This window comes from Cupressus sempervirens, chromosome 5 (assembly GCF_028749045.1).
Source record: "Cupressus sempervirens isolate cs-2001-9-10 chromosome 5, ASM2874904v1, whole genome shotgun sequence".
In the NCBI taxonomy this organism is placed as follows: Eukaryota; Viridiplantae; Streptophyta; class Pinopsida; order Cupressales; family Cupressaceae; genus Cupressus; species Cupressus sempervirens.
This window is the reverse complement of record NC_143122.1, coordinates 519,773,074-519,784,892: the sequence shown is the minus strand read 5'-3', so window position 1 is coordinate 519,784,892 and position 11,819 is coordinate 519,773,074. Positions and strand designations below refer to the sequence as shown.

Here is an 11,819-nt window from a genome sequence, read left to right as displayed (position 1 = left end):
GGTGACTTGATGAACGCACTCAAAGAATCGACTTGGTTAGAGTACTTGGTGGGGTGACTTGATGAACGGACTCAAAGAGTCGACTTGGTGAGAGTACTTGGTGGCTCGACTTGATGAGCAGACTTGAAGAGTCCACTTGGTGAGAGTACTTGGCGGGGTGAACTGATGAACGGACTTAAAGAGTCGACTTGGTGGGAGTACTTGGTGGGCCGACTTGATGAACGGACTTAAAGAGTCAACTTGGTTAGAGTACTTGTTCTGGTGACTTGATGAACGGACTTGAAGAGTCGACTTGGTGGGGTGACTTGATGAAAGGACTTAAAGAGTCGACTTGGTGAGAGTACTTGGTGGGGCGACTTGATGAACAGACTTAAAGGGTCGACTTGGCGGGGTGACTTGATGAACGGACCTAAAGAGTTGACTTGGTGAGAGTACTTGGCGGGGTGAACTGATGAACGGACTTAAAGAGTCGACTTGGTGGGAGTACTTGGTGGGCCGACCTGGTAGGGTGACTTGATGAACGAACTTATAGAGTCGACTTGGTGAGAGTACTTGTTCTAGTGACTTGATGAACGGACTTAAAGAGTCGGCTTGGTGGGGTAACTTGGTGGGGTGACTTGATGAAAGGACTTAAAGAGTCGACTTGGTGGGGTGACTTGATGAACGAACTTAAAGGGTCGACTTTGTGGGGTGACTTGATGAACGGACCTAAAGAGTTGACTTGGTGAGAGTACTTGGTGGGGTGACTTGATGAACAAACTTAGAGAGTCGACTTGGTGAGAGTACTTGGTGGGCCGACCTGGTTGGGTGACTTTGTGAACGGACTTAAAGAGTCGACTTGGTGAGAGTACTTGGTGGGGTGACTTGATGAACGGACTTCAAGGGTCGACTTGGATTCTTTCTATTTGCCCCCATTTATGATTTGATACACTACTCCCACAAATCTCACACCTATAAAGAATAACTAGAACCACTGAAGGCCAAAGAGGATCTTCCTAGTCTTCCAATCCCATGGCTACTTCACTTTCTTGGATCTATTTTGAAGAAGGTAAGAGGTCTTCCATCCCTTGTATTTTTTTTTATTTGCATGTATCCCAACTTAATCTATAATGGAAGTCAATTCCTAGATATTTGTACTCCACAATTTCTCACGAGTTACATTCAAATATGAATGTTTGTTGTTTCTTTTTCTTTTCAAAGAAAAGATCATGACTAGTCATAGTTCTCTTGACTTCCATCCATACCTCCAAGCAAATGGTCTCTAAATTTTTCAAATGGTCTCTCATACCTTAGTTATTTTATCACATAAGGTCATCAACACAAAGAAAGCAAATTTATCACATAACTTGCCAATTGTATAACTTCGCTACTTGTTTTCTTTAACCACTCTTCCAACTTATCAATGTAGAAGCCAAAAAAGTAGGGGACAAAGGGCACCCCTATTTGACCCCAGTGTCACTCCCAAGCATCCAAACATGCCCTCTTTAGTTTCAAGTTTTGTTTTAACTCATTTGTACAACTTATAAACAACAACCTTGTACTCTTTTGGGACTTTCAATTCTTCCATTTTGTGTCATAGTTTACCCCTGGGTTAAAAGCTTTCTTAAAATCCACAAAGCAACAAAAAGTTTCATCTTCTTGTTTATCCTACACCCCTTAAATGAGATATCTTAGTGATGCAATGGTCAATGGTGTAATGATTTGTTTTGAAACCAGTGTGACTCTTTGCCCTTTTCTCTTTTTTGTTGCCCAACCATTGATTCTATGCTCTAACACCCCCAAAGAGTTCGCCTAAAAAAGGATTCACCATTATGGTATGGTAATTGAAGGGATTGTTGATGTCCCCACTCTTCTACAGGGGAATAACGGTTGTAGTAGTCCGGGCAATCAAGAAGCAACCCTTTCTGACTCTGTTAAAAATGTTCTTGATGTTTGGAGTCAATTTGCTCAACCCCCACCCCCCAAACTTAAAAATTATGCCTGCAGTCCATCATTATCATGAGCTTTGTCACTTGCTAACCTCTCTATACCCAACGTAATGTCTAGAATAGAAAATAACTCAACATAAGTGTTAGTTATACAAGAGGGAGCCTCCCTATTTGGCCTCTCATAATATTGTTTTATACTTGTTTCTTTAACTGTTGTGGCTCTCTCCAAAAGCCCTTAGGATTATGTTTTCCGAACAAGATTGTTCTTTTCTTTGAGCAATCACATAATTATCTTTTAAAAAAATTATCAATTGCTTTTACTCCTTTATATTTTCTTTGTTTTTTTTTCATTCCTTTTAAGTGCTCTCTTAGCAACCTTTTATTCTTTGTAATACCACATATTACCTGGAAAAGTGTTTGCAATGCCCCCCTTGATCTCTTGCATGCTTTTAAGGCACTCTAAACTAGGAGGGTCATCATATTGTTGTATTAAGTGCTCATTCTCTTCATTGTTGTCCTTGGAATTGTTGTTGTAACTAATCCTCTGTATCTATTGTCCAAGAGTAACACAAAATATATCATTATTCTCATAATTTATATGGGTTTTACCTAGTACATGACCTTTTGTGTTAATGCTTTGGGTTTCTTCACTTTGCGGTCCTCCTGTTCTTACATCATTATAAATAAAGGCATGTGGTTAGAGTTTAATTCCATAAAGCAATGTTCAATCCAAAAATCCACTAATTAGGGATATATAAGTGAGAGCATATCACATAATCCTCCATGCTTTGCCCATTATATGTTTTACAAATTATTCTATTTGATCTTGGCAAATACTTATGTCATTGCAAACAACCAGTCTATGAAATCCTTTTACTAAAGTTATCTTCACAGTCTTTCAACCACAAGGGGTTACCATCACCTACTAAATTGCTACTTAGTGAAATAGATTGGTTATTGATTTGCAAGCTAATTTTACCTTGAGCTCTTTAAAATTAACCTATATTTCTTTAAAATTAACCTATATTTCTTAATTTTTATTGTATTTATATTATATGTTTAAACTTTTTTGTAGCATTCTCATTTGTTTTTCTATCTATTCTATAATTTATAAACTATATTTGAATTGCATTTTATATTAATATATTATTTGTATTATTATTGTTACAATAATTTGTATTGTTTAATCAATATCCTTTAATTAGTGTGTTAGCCTTTACTATTATATTTTAATATATTTATTGTACATATTAAAAATATATTTTCTCTCTATCATTAAAAAATTATAAATCTCCTTTTGTATTTACTATTTCTCAATGTTAAATATTTTTGTTTTTCTTATTTTACTTTTTACTAATATACTAGGCATATCTTTTACAATTTTTTATCCTTTGTTACTCAAATTTCAAATTTTAATATTTTCTCTAATTTATCCTTAGTTTTTATTCTTGACTTTATCTTTTTTAGGATTTTCCTCTTTTGTGCTTGCATTTTTCTAGTTCTCTCCTTTTATGAATTATAATTTATCCCTTTTCATATATTTTCTTATTTACAATAGTACATTGATATGTGCATGCTCTCAACCCTCATCTCTATCCCTCATGTCCTTTTAGTCTCTATGAGTTGCAATTATCGTAATTTTCTACTTCTCAAACTCTCTTATATCTTGATGATGGATCACAAAGTGATTTTAAATATTGATGCAAAATAAACAAAAGTTTGCAATTATCTTAATTTTCTACTCCTCGAACTCTCTTATATCTTGATGATGGATCACAGAGTGACTTTAAATATCAATGCAAAATAAACAAACACCACAAACATTTGTGAGAATTGGGGATCAATTTTATGAGCTAGAAATACCAATTTCTCAAATTATATAAATGTTCCAATTGATTTTAAAAATATTGTATGAGAAGTTATATTTGTTAGAGCTAATGAAGCTACCATTATAAAATGACAAAAATAACAAATTTAAAAATTGAAATGTTCATGACATGGTTGTTAATTTAAATGAATCTGTAAAGCGTTCTTATAACAAACTAAAAACATTGTGAGTTGGTTTGTAGATTTCTCAATTTCTGACATCTTCAAGGTCTACACTATTGTTATTTCCTTTTGAAAAAAAGGCTTTTTTATTGCTTTTACTTTTGAGGAAAAATGTGATTTGATATTTGAGCAAACTATGGAGGTGGCGGAATCAAATCTCTCCTCCAAACTCTAGGCAATCTCTTTCAACCCTCTTATTGAATCACTAGATGTGTGTCCAATCTTTGATTCCCAAATCTTCTACTTCATTTTTGGTAGGATTCTTGCTTTGACGTCATAAGCAACTCTTGGTTATTTTCAAATGGTGGATGAGGCATTGCAATAAGCAAATCTAATTTTGCTCACACTCTAGTCGACGTTGACATCTAGACATACCCTTATTGGGGATTTGGAAATTTGGTTCTCATGGTCAAGAACAAGTCATTGACCAAAACTTAACTTTAGATTTTAAGGAACTTCGCTTTAGATGTAGGTGGTGTTTCTCTACTAATCATCTAACCACAAATTGTTTTCTTTTGCATCATTAAGGTGTGGCTTTATCTTACCACATAGTGAAAGGATGCAAATGATAATCTTTTGATTGTCCTAGCCTTTGATTCTTCCTCTAATGACTCTACAAAGTAATGTTGCCTTTTCCCTCGATGACTCTTCTATATGGTGGTGTTAACTGATTGCTTTTGCTTTTGATATGCTCCGGCCTATAACTATAAAGGTTCAATGTTGTCAACACTCTATTGTTGTTGATGAAGTTGATTCTCTCTCCAATGGTCCCACCACCTTCCATTTGTGATGAGGGACCTTTGATAGCATCGTCGAAATGATTATATGCTGACAAAGGAAGCATTGCTCTACAATCTCTCATTTTGCTCCTAATGTTATGGGTGAGTTGTCTACCCACACTCCATTTGGGATACTAGCTATGTCGCTAGTTTATTGCTAATGGTCTTTTCTTGACCTTATTATAATTATCTTTCGTTTTTGCACCTTTAAGTTATGATTTTGTAAGAGATAGCATCATTATTTTGCTGCTTCTATAATAAAGAACAAACTACAAACAATTAATCATCTCAATCTCAATGCTACACAAGTCAATGAACTTGAAATTTCCTTTCAATTATTCTAAAAGGAAAATGCATAAAAAAAACATATTCAAGTAAAACAAATTGCAAACATTTATGCTAGAAGAGCATTGATAACATCAAGATAAAGTGAACCAAATTGCAAACACTTATGCTAGAAGAGTTTCTATAGTATCAAAATAGTTGCAAACATTTATGCTAAAGAGTTCCTATGGTATCAAAATAGAGTGTTAAAAAAGGTGGAAAAAAAGATAATAATAAGCATTAATTGAAAATATTTCAAATAAGAAGTTAATAGCATAGAAATGTTTTACAACCATTTAACTATCAATTTTAAGGCTAGGCATAATCTTCCAACACAATTATAATGTTATGTGTTCACTTCAGTATTAACGCGTAGAATTATTAAGCTCTTTTATTACTCATCTATAGAAATTTGGTGGTTAAAATTTTGGTAATGAACATAGTGAATTCTGCACTTGATTTACAAACAAAAAATTGCATCCCAACGTAAAATAATTCTCACCTTTTTTCTTATGTAGTTTGTAACAACGATACAGTGGTTCCTATTATATATTTTTTATCATTTTCATGGAACCCCACCTGATAAAATTATCATTCATGATTTGGGATTCTTCATCCAAACTTCTCTAAGGGCCCGTTTGGTTGCAAGCATAAGAATTGAGAATTATAATAGAAAATTTGAATGAGAATGGAGAATGAAGAATAGGAATGGAAAAATGCAATCCAATCTTGTTTATCCCTTGTTTGGTTATGCAAGCTTAAATTGGAATAGGTTTAACTTGCAATCGACGCCATTTGAAAATATTTCTGAAAATGTAATCGGCGGCATTGGAAAATCGCTAAAATATTTGAAAATATTCAAAACAAAGTTCCAGCGCTCACCCCAGGTCAAAGCGGATTTGAAAATTTAATCAAATTTGAAAAAGTTAAAATGAATGCAAGAATAGCAATTCCAATTACAGGTATTTTTTGGAGTGGACAAAAGCTCATTTTGGGACTAAAATGAGAATACGTATTCCTATTCCCTATTCCTATTCCATGCACCAAACAAAGAATACAAATCATATTCTAATTTTCTATTCCTATTCCGGTTGTATTCCAACAACCAAACGGGCCCTAATCTAAATGTGTTTATTTGTCGATTTTTGTCCTGCTAGACTTTTGTTCAAAAAAATCAAGTGCTGTATATTATTGTAATAATATTTTTTATCTGATTTAAAAAAATTCAAAATGTACAATCGTCCTTGCTCTATTTAATATTTCATTAAAGGTAGTCTCATCATCTTCATGAGAGGTTTTGAATCAGTAACCATCATCAGGCTTTTACAGTAAAAATATATATACCAACAAATTCAGCCATTTTCTTGATGTGAAATTGAAGCATTTGAACTTTTAAAATTGTTCAAAAGATCAATTTTTAGGGTTTAAAAACAATTTTCATTTCACTTGCAACTAAATGCAAGAAATCTTAAAGTAGGAAAACAACGGATAAAATTTTGGACTATATATAGACCAAATTGATTTAATGCAAATTTAATGAGTACCGTAAACACAAAAACCAAATTGTATAGAAGTGGCAATAGTCCAAACTTTCAAGGTTTAAAAAGAAAAAGAGAAAAAGGTTTGCTTCTCTAAAAGAATTCAGTGATGCCATGCAAGATCATTAAAAAAACGGCATTGCAAAGGTTAGCAGCACTGAATTCACTATCAATGACACATTCATCTCCTATAATCTACTTCGTTTGTATACAAGGATAAAAGTTCTTCCATTTGATATGTAAAATTAGTTAGAGGAATACATTAAAAAAATTGAAAACCAAAAAAATTAATGATAACCAAGAATGCAATGGATTGCCCATGTAAAAGACAAATTGGGTATTTCGTGAACAAATCAGCAGAACAAGCATTCTGGTGAAAAAACCCAAGTGAACAATTTCCAATTCTAAAACTGATATTATCATTCAATTCAAAGCTACGAATCCAGCGCAAGATATCTTGAGCACACACACCAGTCTGTGAAAAGCCCTACATAGCGAAATTGTAGAGCGTTGTAACATTACTTTGTAGAATAATATTGAATCAAACAAAAAGATCACAGATAAACACACTAGTTATCAGACCAAGAAATTCATAAGCTTGTAGTTTATACACCCAATTAAATTTACCTTTGAAGATGATAGGAATTTGACACTGGATCTGCGGAGGTTTCAAAATAACGTCTTGGTTCTAGATTTTTAAATATTTTTCTTTCCTTTCCTTTTCTAGCCAGCCACTCAAATGGAAAGGCTGATGACTTTACAAGGTAAGACTCGACAATCAGTTTTAATTAATTTGGAATTAACTGACCTATTTTATCGAATAGCCAAGCCAATTGCTTCCTCTTCTCCAACATTTTTCACACAACCGCAACCGTATGTGCATGTTATCCTTTGATCATTTCTGCTACTTCTAGATCCATTCCTAACCAACACACATCATGATGACTAACAACTCCAAACCAAAATAGACTTCCAAAAGATGATTAACATATTCAAGAAATATAGAGCTTTGAAACATCTGATGTAATGAGAATGATTGAACCTAATTTTAGTACTTGAACCAGCCAAAGCATACAATAGATACTCACTGCAATAATCATGAATTCATCAGATGCTAATGATTTTATTGTAGAGAAGTTGAGCACTTAATCTTGAGACAATGATTTGATTCCTAGATATATGTCATCTGTGAGACAGGCAACAGCAAAGGAACCAAGAGCTGTCTCAGGAGCTTAGCCTGTTAATTGGAATCGGCTAGCATATGATACAACCTTGTCCAATATTGTACTTTTACAGGCATGAATGTAACTCGGTAAAAACACAATCATCATCTTTCGCGTTAAATCTACACTATGCAGCTTATGCCAAGATGGAGGAAACTGTTTAATTACAGAGAGATGAAAGCTTGAAGATGGGTGTAATCAATAACATAAGCTCTTTCAAGCTTCCACCAAAATACATACTCCAAGATGTTGTTATTAGACACGTGTTATTAGTTAATGAGCTATTAAAGGATAGATTGGTTAATATGAAAAATGAAAGTTTGCTTGCAGATTAGCAGTGCGATAGCTATACTCACAAGCTTACAGGGAACAGCGTGCAGAAAGACTTCAAGTAAATCCAACCTTTCTCCAAGGGTAAAAAAACTGCTTTTATCACAATTTGGTTCTTACCAGAACTTAATGAATCATTATTCCTGCATCAAGAGACATTTCATTGCATTGCAGTTATGCAAAACTTCAACTAATTTCAAAGCAAATCTGTTCCATTATCAAATAGCCTTTTTAAAAATTAGCATCCTTACATTTATCCTTTCTTGGATCTGTAATTCTATAAGCAACCTGCTGCACAGATGAAAATAAATTATTCAGATCTCACACAATTTTTTTACAAAATGGTCACTTATAAGTGGCACGCGTATTTAGAAGTTGCTTAAATTGCCAAATCTTGTTTAGTGAAATGATATTAGAGACACTTAGGGATGTAGCAACTACCATTCTCTTGGATTCTGGTGATGAAACACAAGCAAGACACTCTGATGGTGCAAGTCTTGTTGAACCAAACTTACCACCTAGTGCACATTTTGCATCAGTTGCTTCGGCTAATACAACTGGTCGTGCAGTTGAAATAATTGGTCTTCTTGATGAATTTCCATATCGAAAAAATGATGAGGATTGAACTTTTTCCTTCTCAAAATTAACTTCCTGCAAGAATAAATAGCATTAAATTTGTTTCTCAGAAAGCACAACAAAATAGCAATCCTAGAGAATTTCAAGAATGATTCTGATGCTTTAAAACAAGTATAGAAGCATCATTCCAAAAATAAGTTATATTACCAAAAAGATAAAGTTAAAGGTGCTCTAAATCATTGCAAAATCGTGTTATTAACACTAGCTCTCAGAATGCCTGAGTACAGTACAGAAGAAACAACATACATCTTTAGGAGCACATGGATTATCACAATTAGTAGCTCTGTCCTTTGTTACACATAACTGTGAGTTATTACCATACCGACCCCTTCGAGCATCTGCTGCAGGTTCTGCTGGTTCAATGGCACCATGACCATCTTTATTGGCTGTAACCGTTGATATAAACACAGTTATTTTCCACGTTAAAACTATCCTATAAATCCCAAAAGCAAAGTTGTCCAATCGGGTGAAAATGGGTACATGGGTAAGAAACTCTGATACAGCAGAATTGCTTTGGGCGATTGGGTACATTTGTGATATGTTCAAACAAACAAAAAATTACACACTAACCAATATGTATGCAGCCAAAAAATAGAAAAAAGTTTAGAATGTCATATACCAATACATATGCTAAACAAAACAATTACGAATTTCAAATTTTGAAATATTCTAATTTAGTTTCAGGTTTCAATATCAAAAAGATCAAACTAGAATTTCCTTACAGATAAGTTCAGCAGTGTAAATCTTCAGAATATCAAAAAGATCAAACTAGAACCACTAAACATTCCAGCATCTAAAAACACAAATGACACACCCCCAGGAGAATCATTTCAGAACCTGATTCCGTAAGTTTCATACCAAGGATCACCCGAGGAGTCCCATGATTCAGCAGCTTAGCCCAAAAATCTGCTCTTGTACCTAATATGATTCATCTAGTACTGCATTCCAAAATTTATTCTCCTGTACCTAATACAATTAATCTAATACTTTCTTGTCCTAAGTTGCCAATCCTGATTCTGATACAGATTCAGGTAAAAATACAGTGTGGGTTTTAATATGAAACATGTTCAATATTCATTCATCATTGGTTCAATACTTAAAAAATATAATAATAAGAAGTTAGAAGCGTGATATAATTGCCAATGAATCTATCAAAAAAATATCTCATATTCATATTCATAATTTGCAAATGTGTCAGAATGTCATTACAATATAAAAATTTAAATTACAAGCCATATTTCATATTAATATCCAAATTCATCTTCATTATCATCGTAGGAACCAAGGTCAACATTTAGTTCCACGTCAACTTCATTTGAACCAATAGTCGTGCCACTAGCTATGTCCGTGTCATGTGGAACAGCTGCCTCTTGTTCATCTAGACTCTAGAGAGACTTGGGCAAGTTGTGCAACTGTGGCATCTAATTCAGCACACTCAAGCACTAGATCCCAATTCCTTGTCACAACTTCACACTAGTACATTTTCTTATGTGACAATAAGCAAAGTTTGAAGTGTATGAAAACCAAATCCTCTGGCCTTCTAGATTTAAAGATAAATAAAAAATGACATGTGAGGCCCATTTTTGGGTGCCCACAGCCTTTGGGTGCCTGTGGGTTCCATCGGAATTCCGGCCAGACTCCCCATGGGCGGCTGGATTCCATGTGGGTCCTGTGGAGGGAATCCAACTGCCCGTGAGGAATCCGAGCAGGATTGAGGTGGAACCACCACCAGAACAGTTCCAGAATCAGAAACCAGTAACTTAATTTTTTCCCAAAAGATATGTTTCATGTCAATATGTTGTTGCAGATAAACTCTAGCACTCTAATGAAGATTAATATATTGGTGACTACCAAACCTATGCTGGCAGCCTATTCCAAATGTAGTATTAAATCAAAATGTATACTCACGTCCAACATTTGCATTGAACAAACATACTAGCAATTTATAAATGGAGGAGCAATGCAAGATGGTCTTAAATCAGCAATATGATCACACAACAGCAGATATGTCCTGAGAACCCTGTTTAGAAAAGCCCCGGCCAAACACAGCATGGCTCACTATATCAACGACAGGTTACAATGCAATGATAAATTCAGTTGTGTAGAGATAAGTGTCTTCAACCATGTGTCTCAATTTTGGTGGCATATACCTATCAGCTACCACCAAAACTCACATTTTAAGACTAACCCATATTGTAATGTCTGTAACGTTCATAACTTTAAAAAAGCAACGTCAAGTATGAAATGCAAACCCTTGACATTTCTAATTAACAAGATCTTGGTGTGAGCAAAGTAAGAACATTCAACATTTGGACTATTAATCTACAGCATGCAAGATGGAAATGAAATAGATGAATTAATGACTTGGCGGCAGCACTGCCATCCAAACTTACAATCCAAAGGTAATCTAGCAATTACTGGCAAATTCTGTTCTATTTTAATTCCAGAAATATAGCAAACAGTTATCTGGCAAATTCTGTTCTATTTTAATTCCAGAAATCATTCCAGAAATATAGCAAACAGTTATCTGGCAAATTCTGTTCTATTTTAATTCCAGAAATCATAGCAAACAGTTATCTAACTATCCAGAAAAAGATATCTTGTTACATGGATGGAAAGAAATTGCATCAAATATAAAAACTTCTGAATACAAGCTGGTATATCTAAGAGTACAAATGGAGAATAAAGAAGTGCTGCAAAATGAATCAAGCCATGGTGAACTGTTGAAGAAAACAAACCACTAAACTGCTGTGATAGACAGGCATAAACAGGTCCAAATCCCAACCAATAGAAGGCATCATCTATAGTCTGCAACCCTGAACAGCCAGAAAGATTGACGTTGGAAGAGAGATGTGGTTTCCGTTCAATGGAAATTTGTTATGACAGCTCTTACAGCTGTGTTTGTTAAACTAAAAGGCTATTAGGCCACTACAATGTCACTCAATGGAAACTAGCTGTTATGGCCGCCGCTGGACTAATAGCCGATATAATAGCAGCACAGCCAGCTACAAA

The 11,819-nt window shown here is 34.4% G+C and overlaps 1 protein-coding gene across 7 annotated transcripts in view; it reads right to left on the bottom strand.

The window, feature by feature from the left end:
• Window positions 1–7,711: 7,711 nt before the first annotated feature.
• Window positions 7,712–11,819, bottom strand: part of LOC149556984 (uncharacterized) — a 29,816-nt gene continuing 25,708 nt past the window's right edge. For 3 of the 7 annotated variants that reach the window (XM_089831626.1, XM_089831629.1, XM_089831628.1), the window contains exons 13-16: window positions 9,054–9,193; window positions 8,613–8,822; window positions 8,423–8,462; window positions 7,712–8,314 (exon numbers count right to left, since the gene is read on the bottom strand). In XM_089831626.1, the coding sequence (XP_089687752.1) occupies window positions 8,313–8,314; window positions 8,423–8,462; window positions 8,613–8,822; window positions 9,054–9,193 (392 nt within the window). In that variant the 3' untranslated portion in view covers window positions 7,712–8,312. The remainder of the gene's footprint in view (window positions 8,315–8,422; window positions 8,463–8,612; window positions 8,823–9,053; window positions 9,194–11,819) is intronic. The other 4 variants (XM_089831627.1, XM_089831630.1, XM_089831631.1 and 1 more) reach the window with 3 other exon arrangements.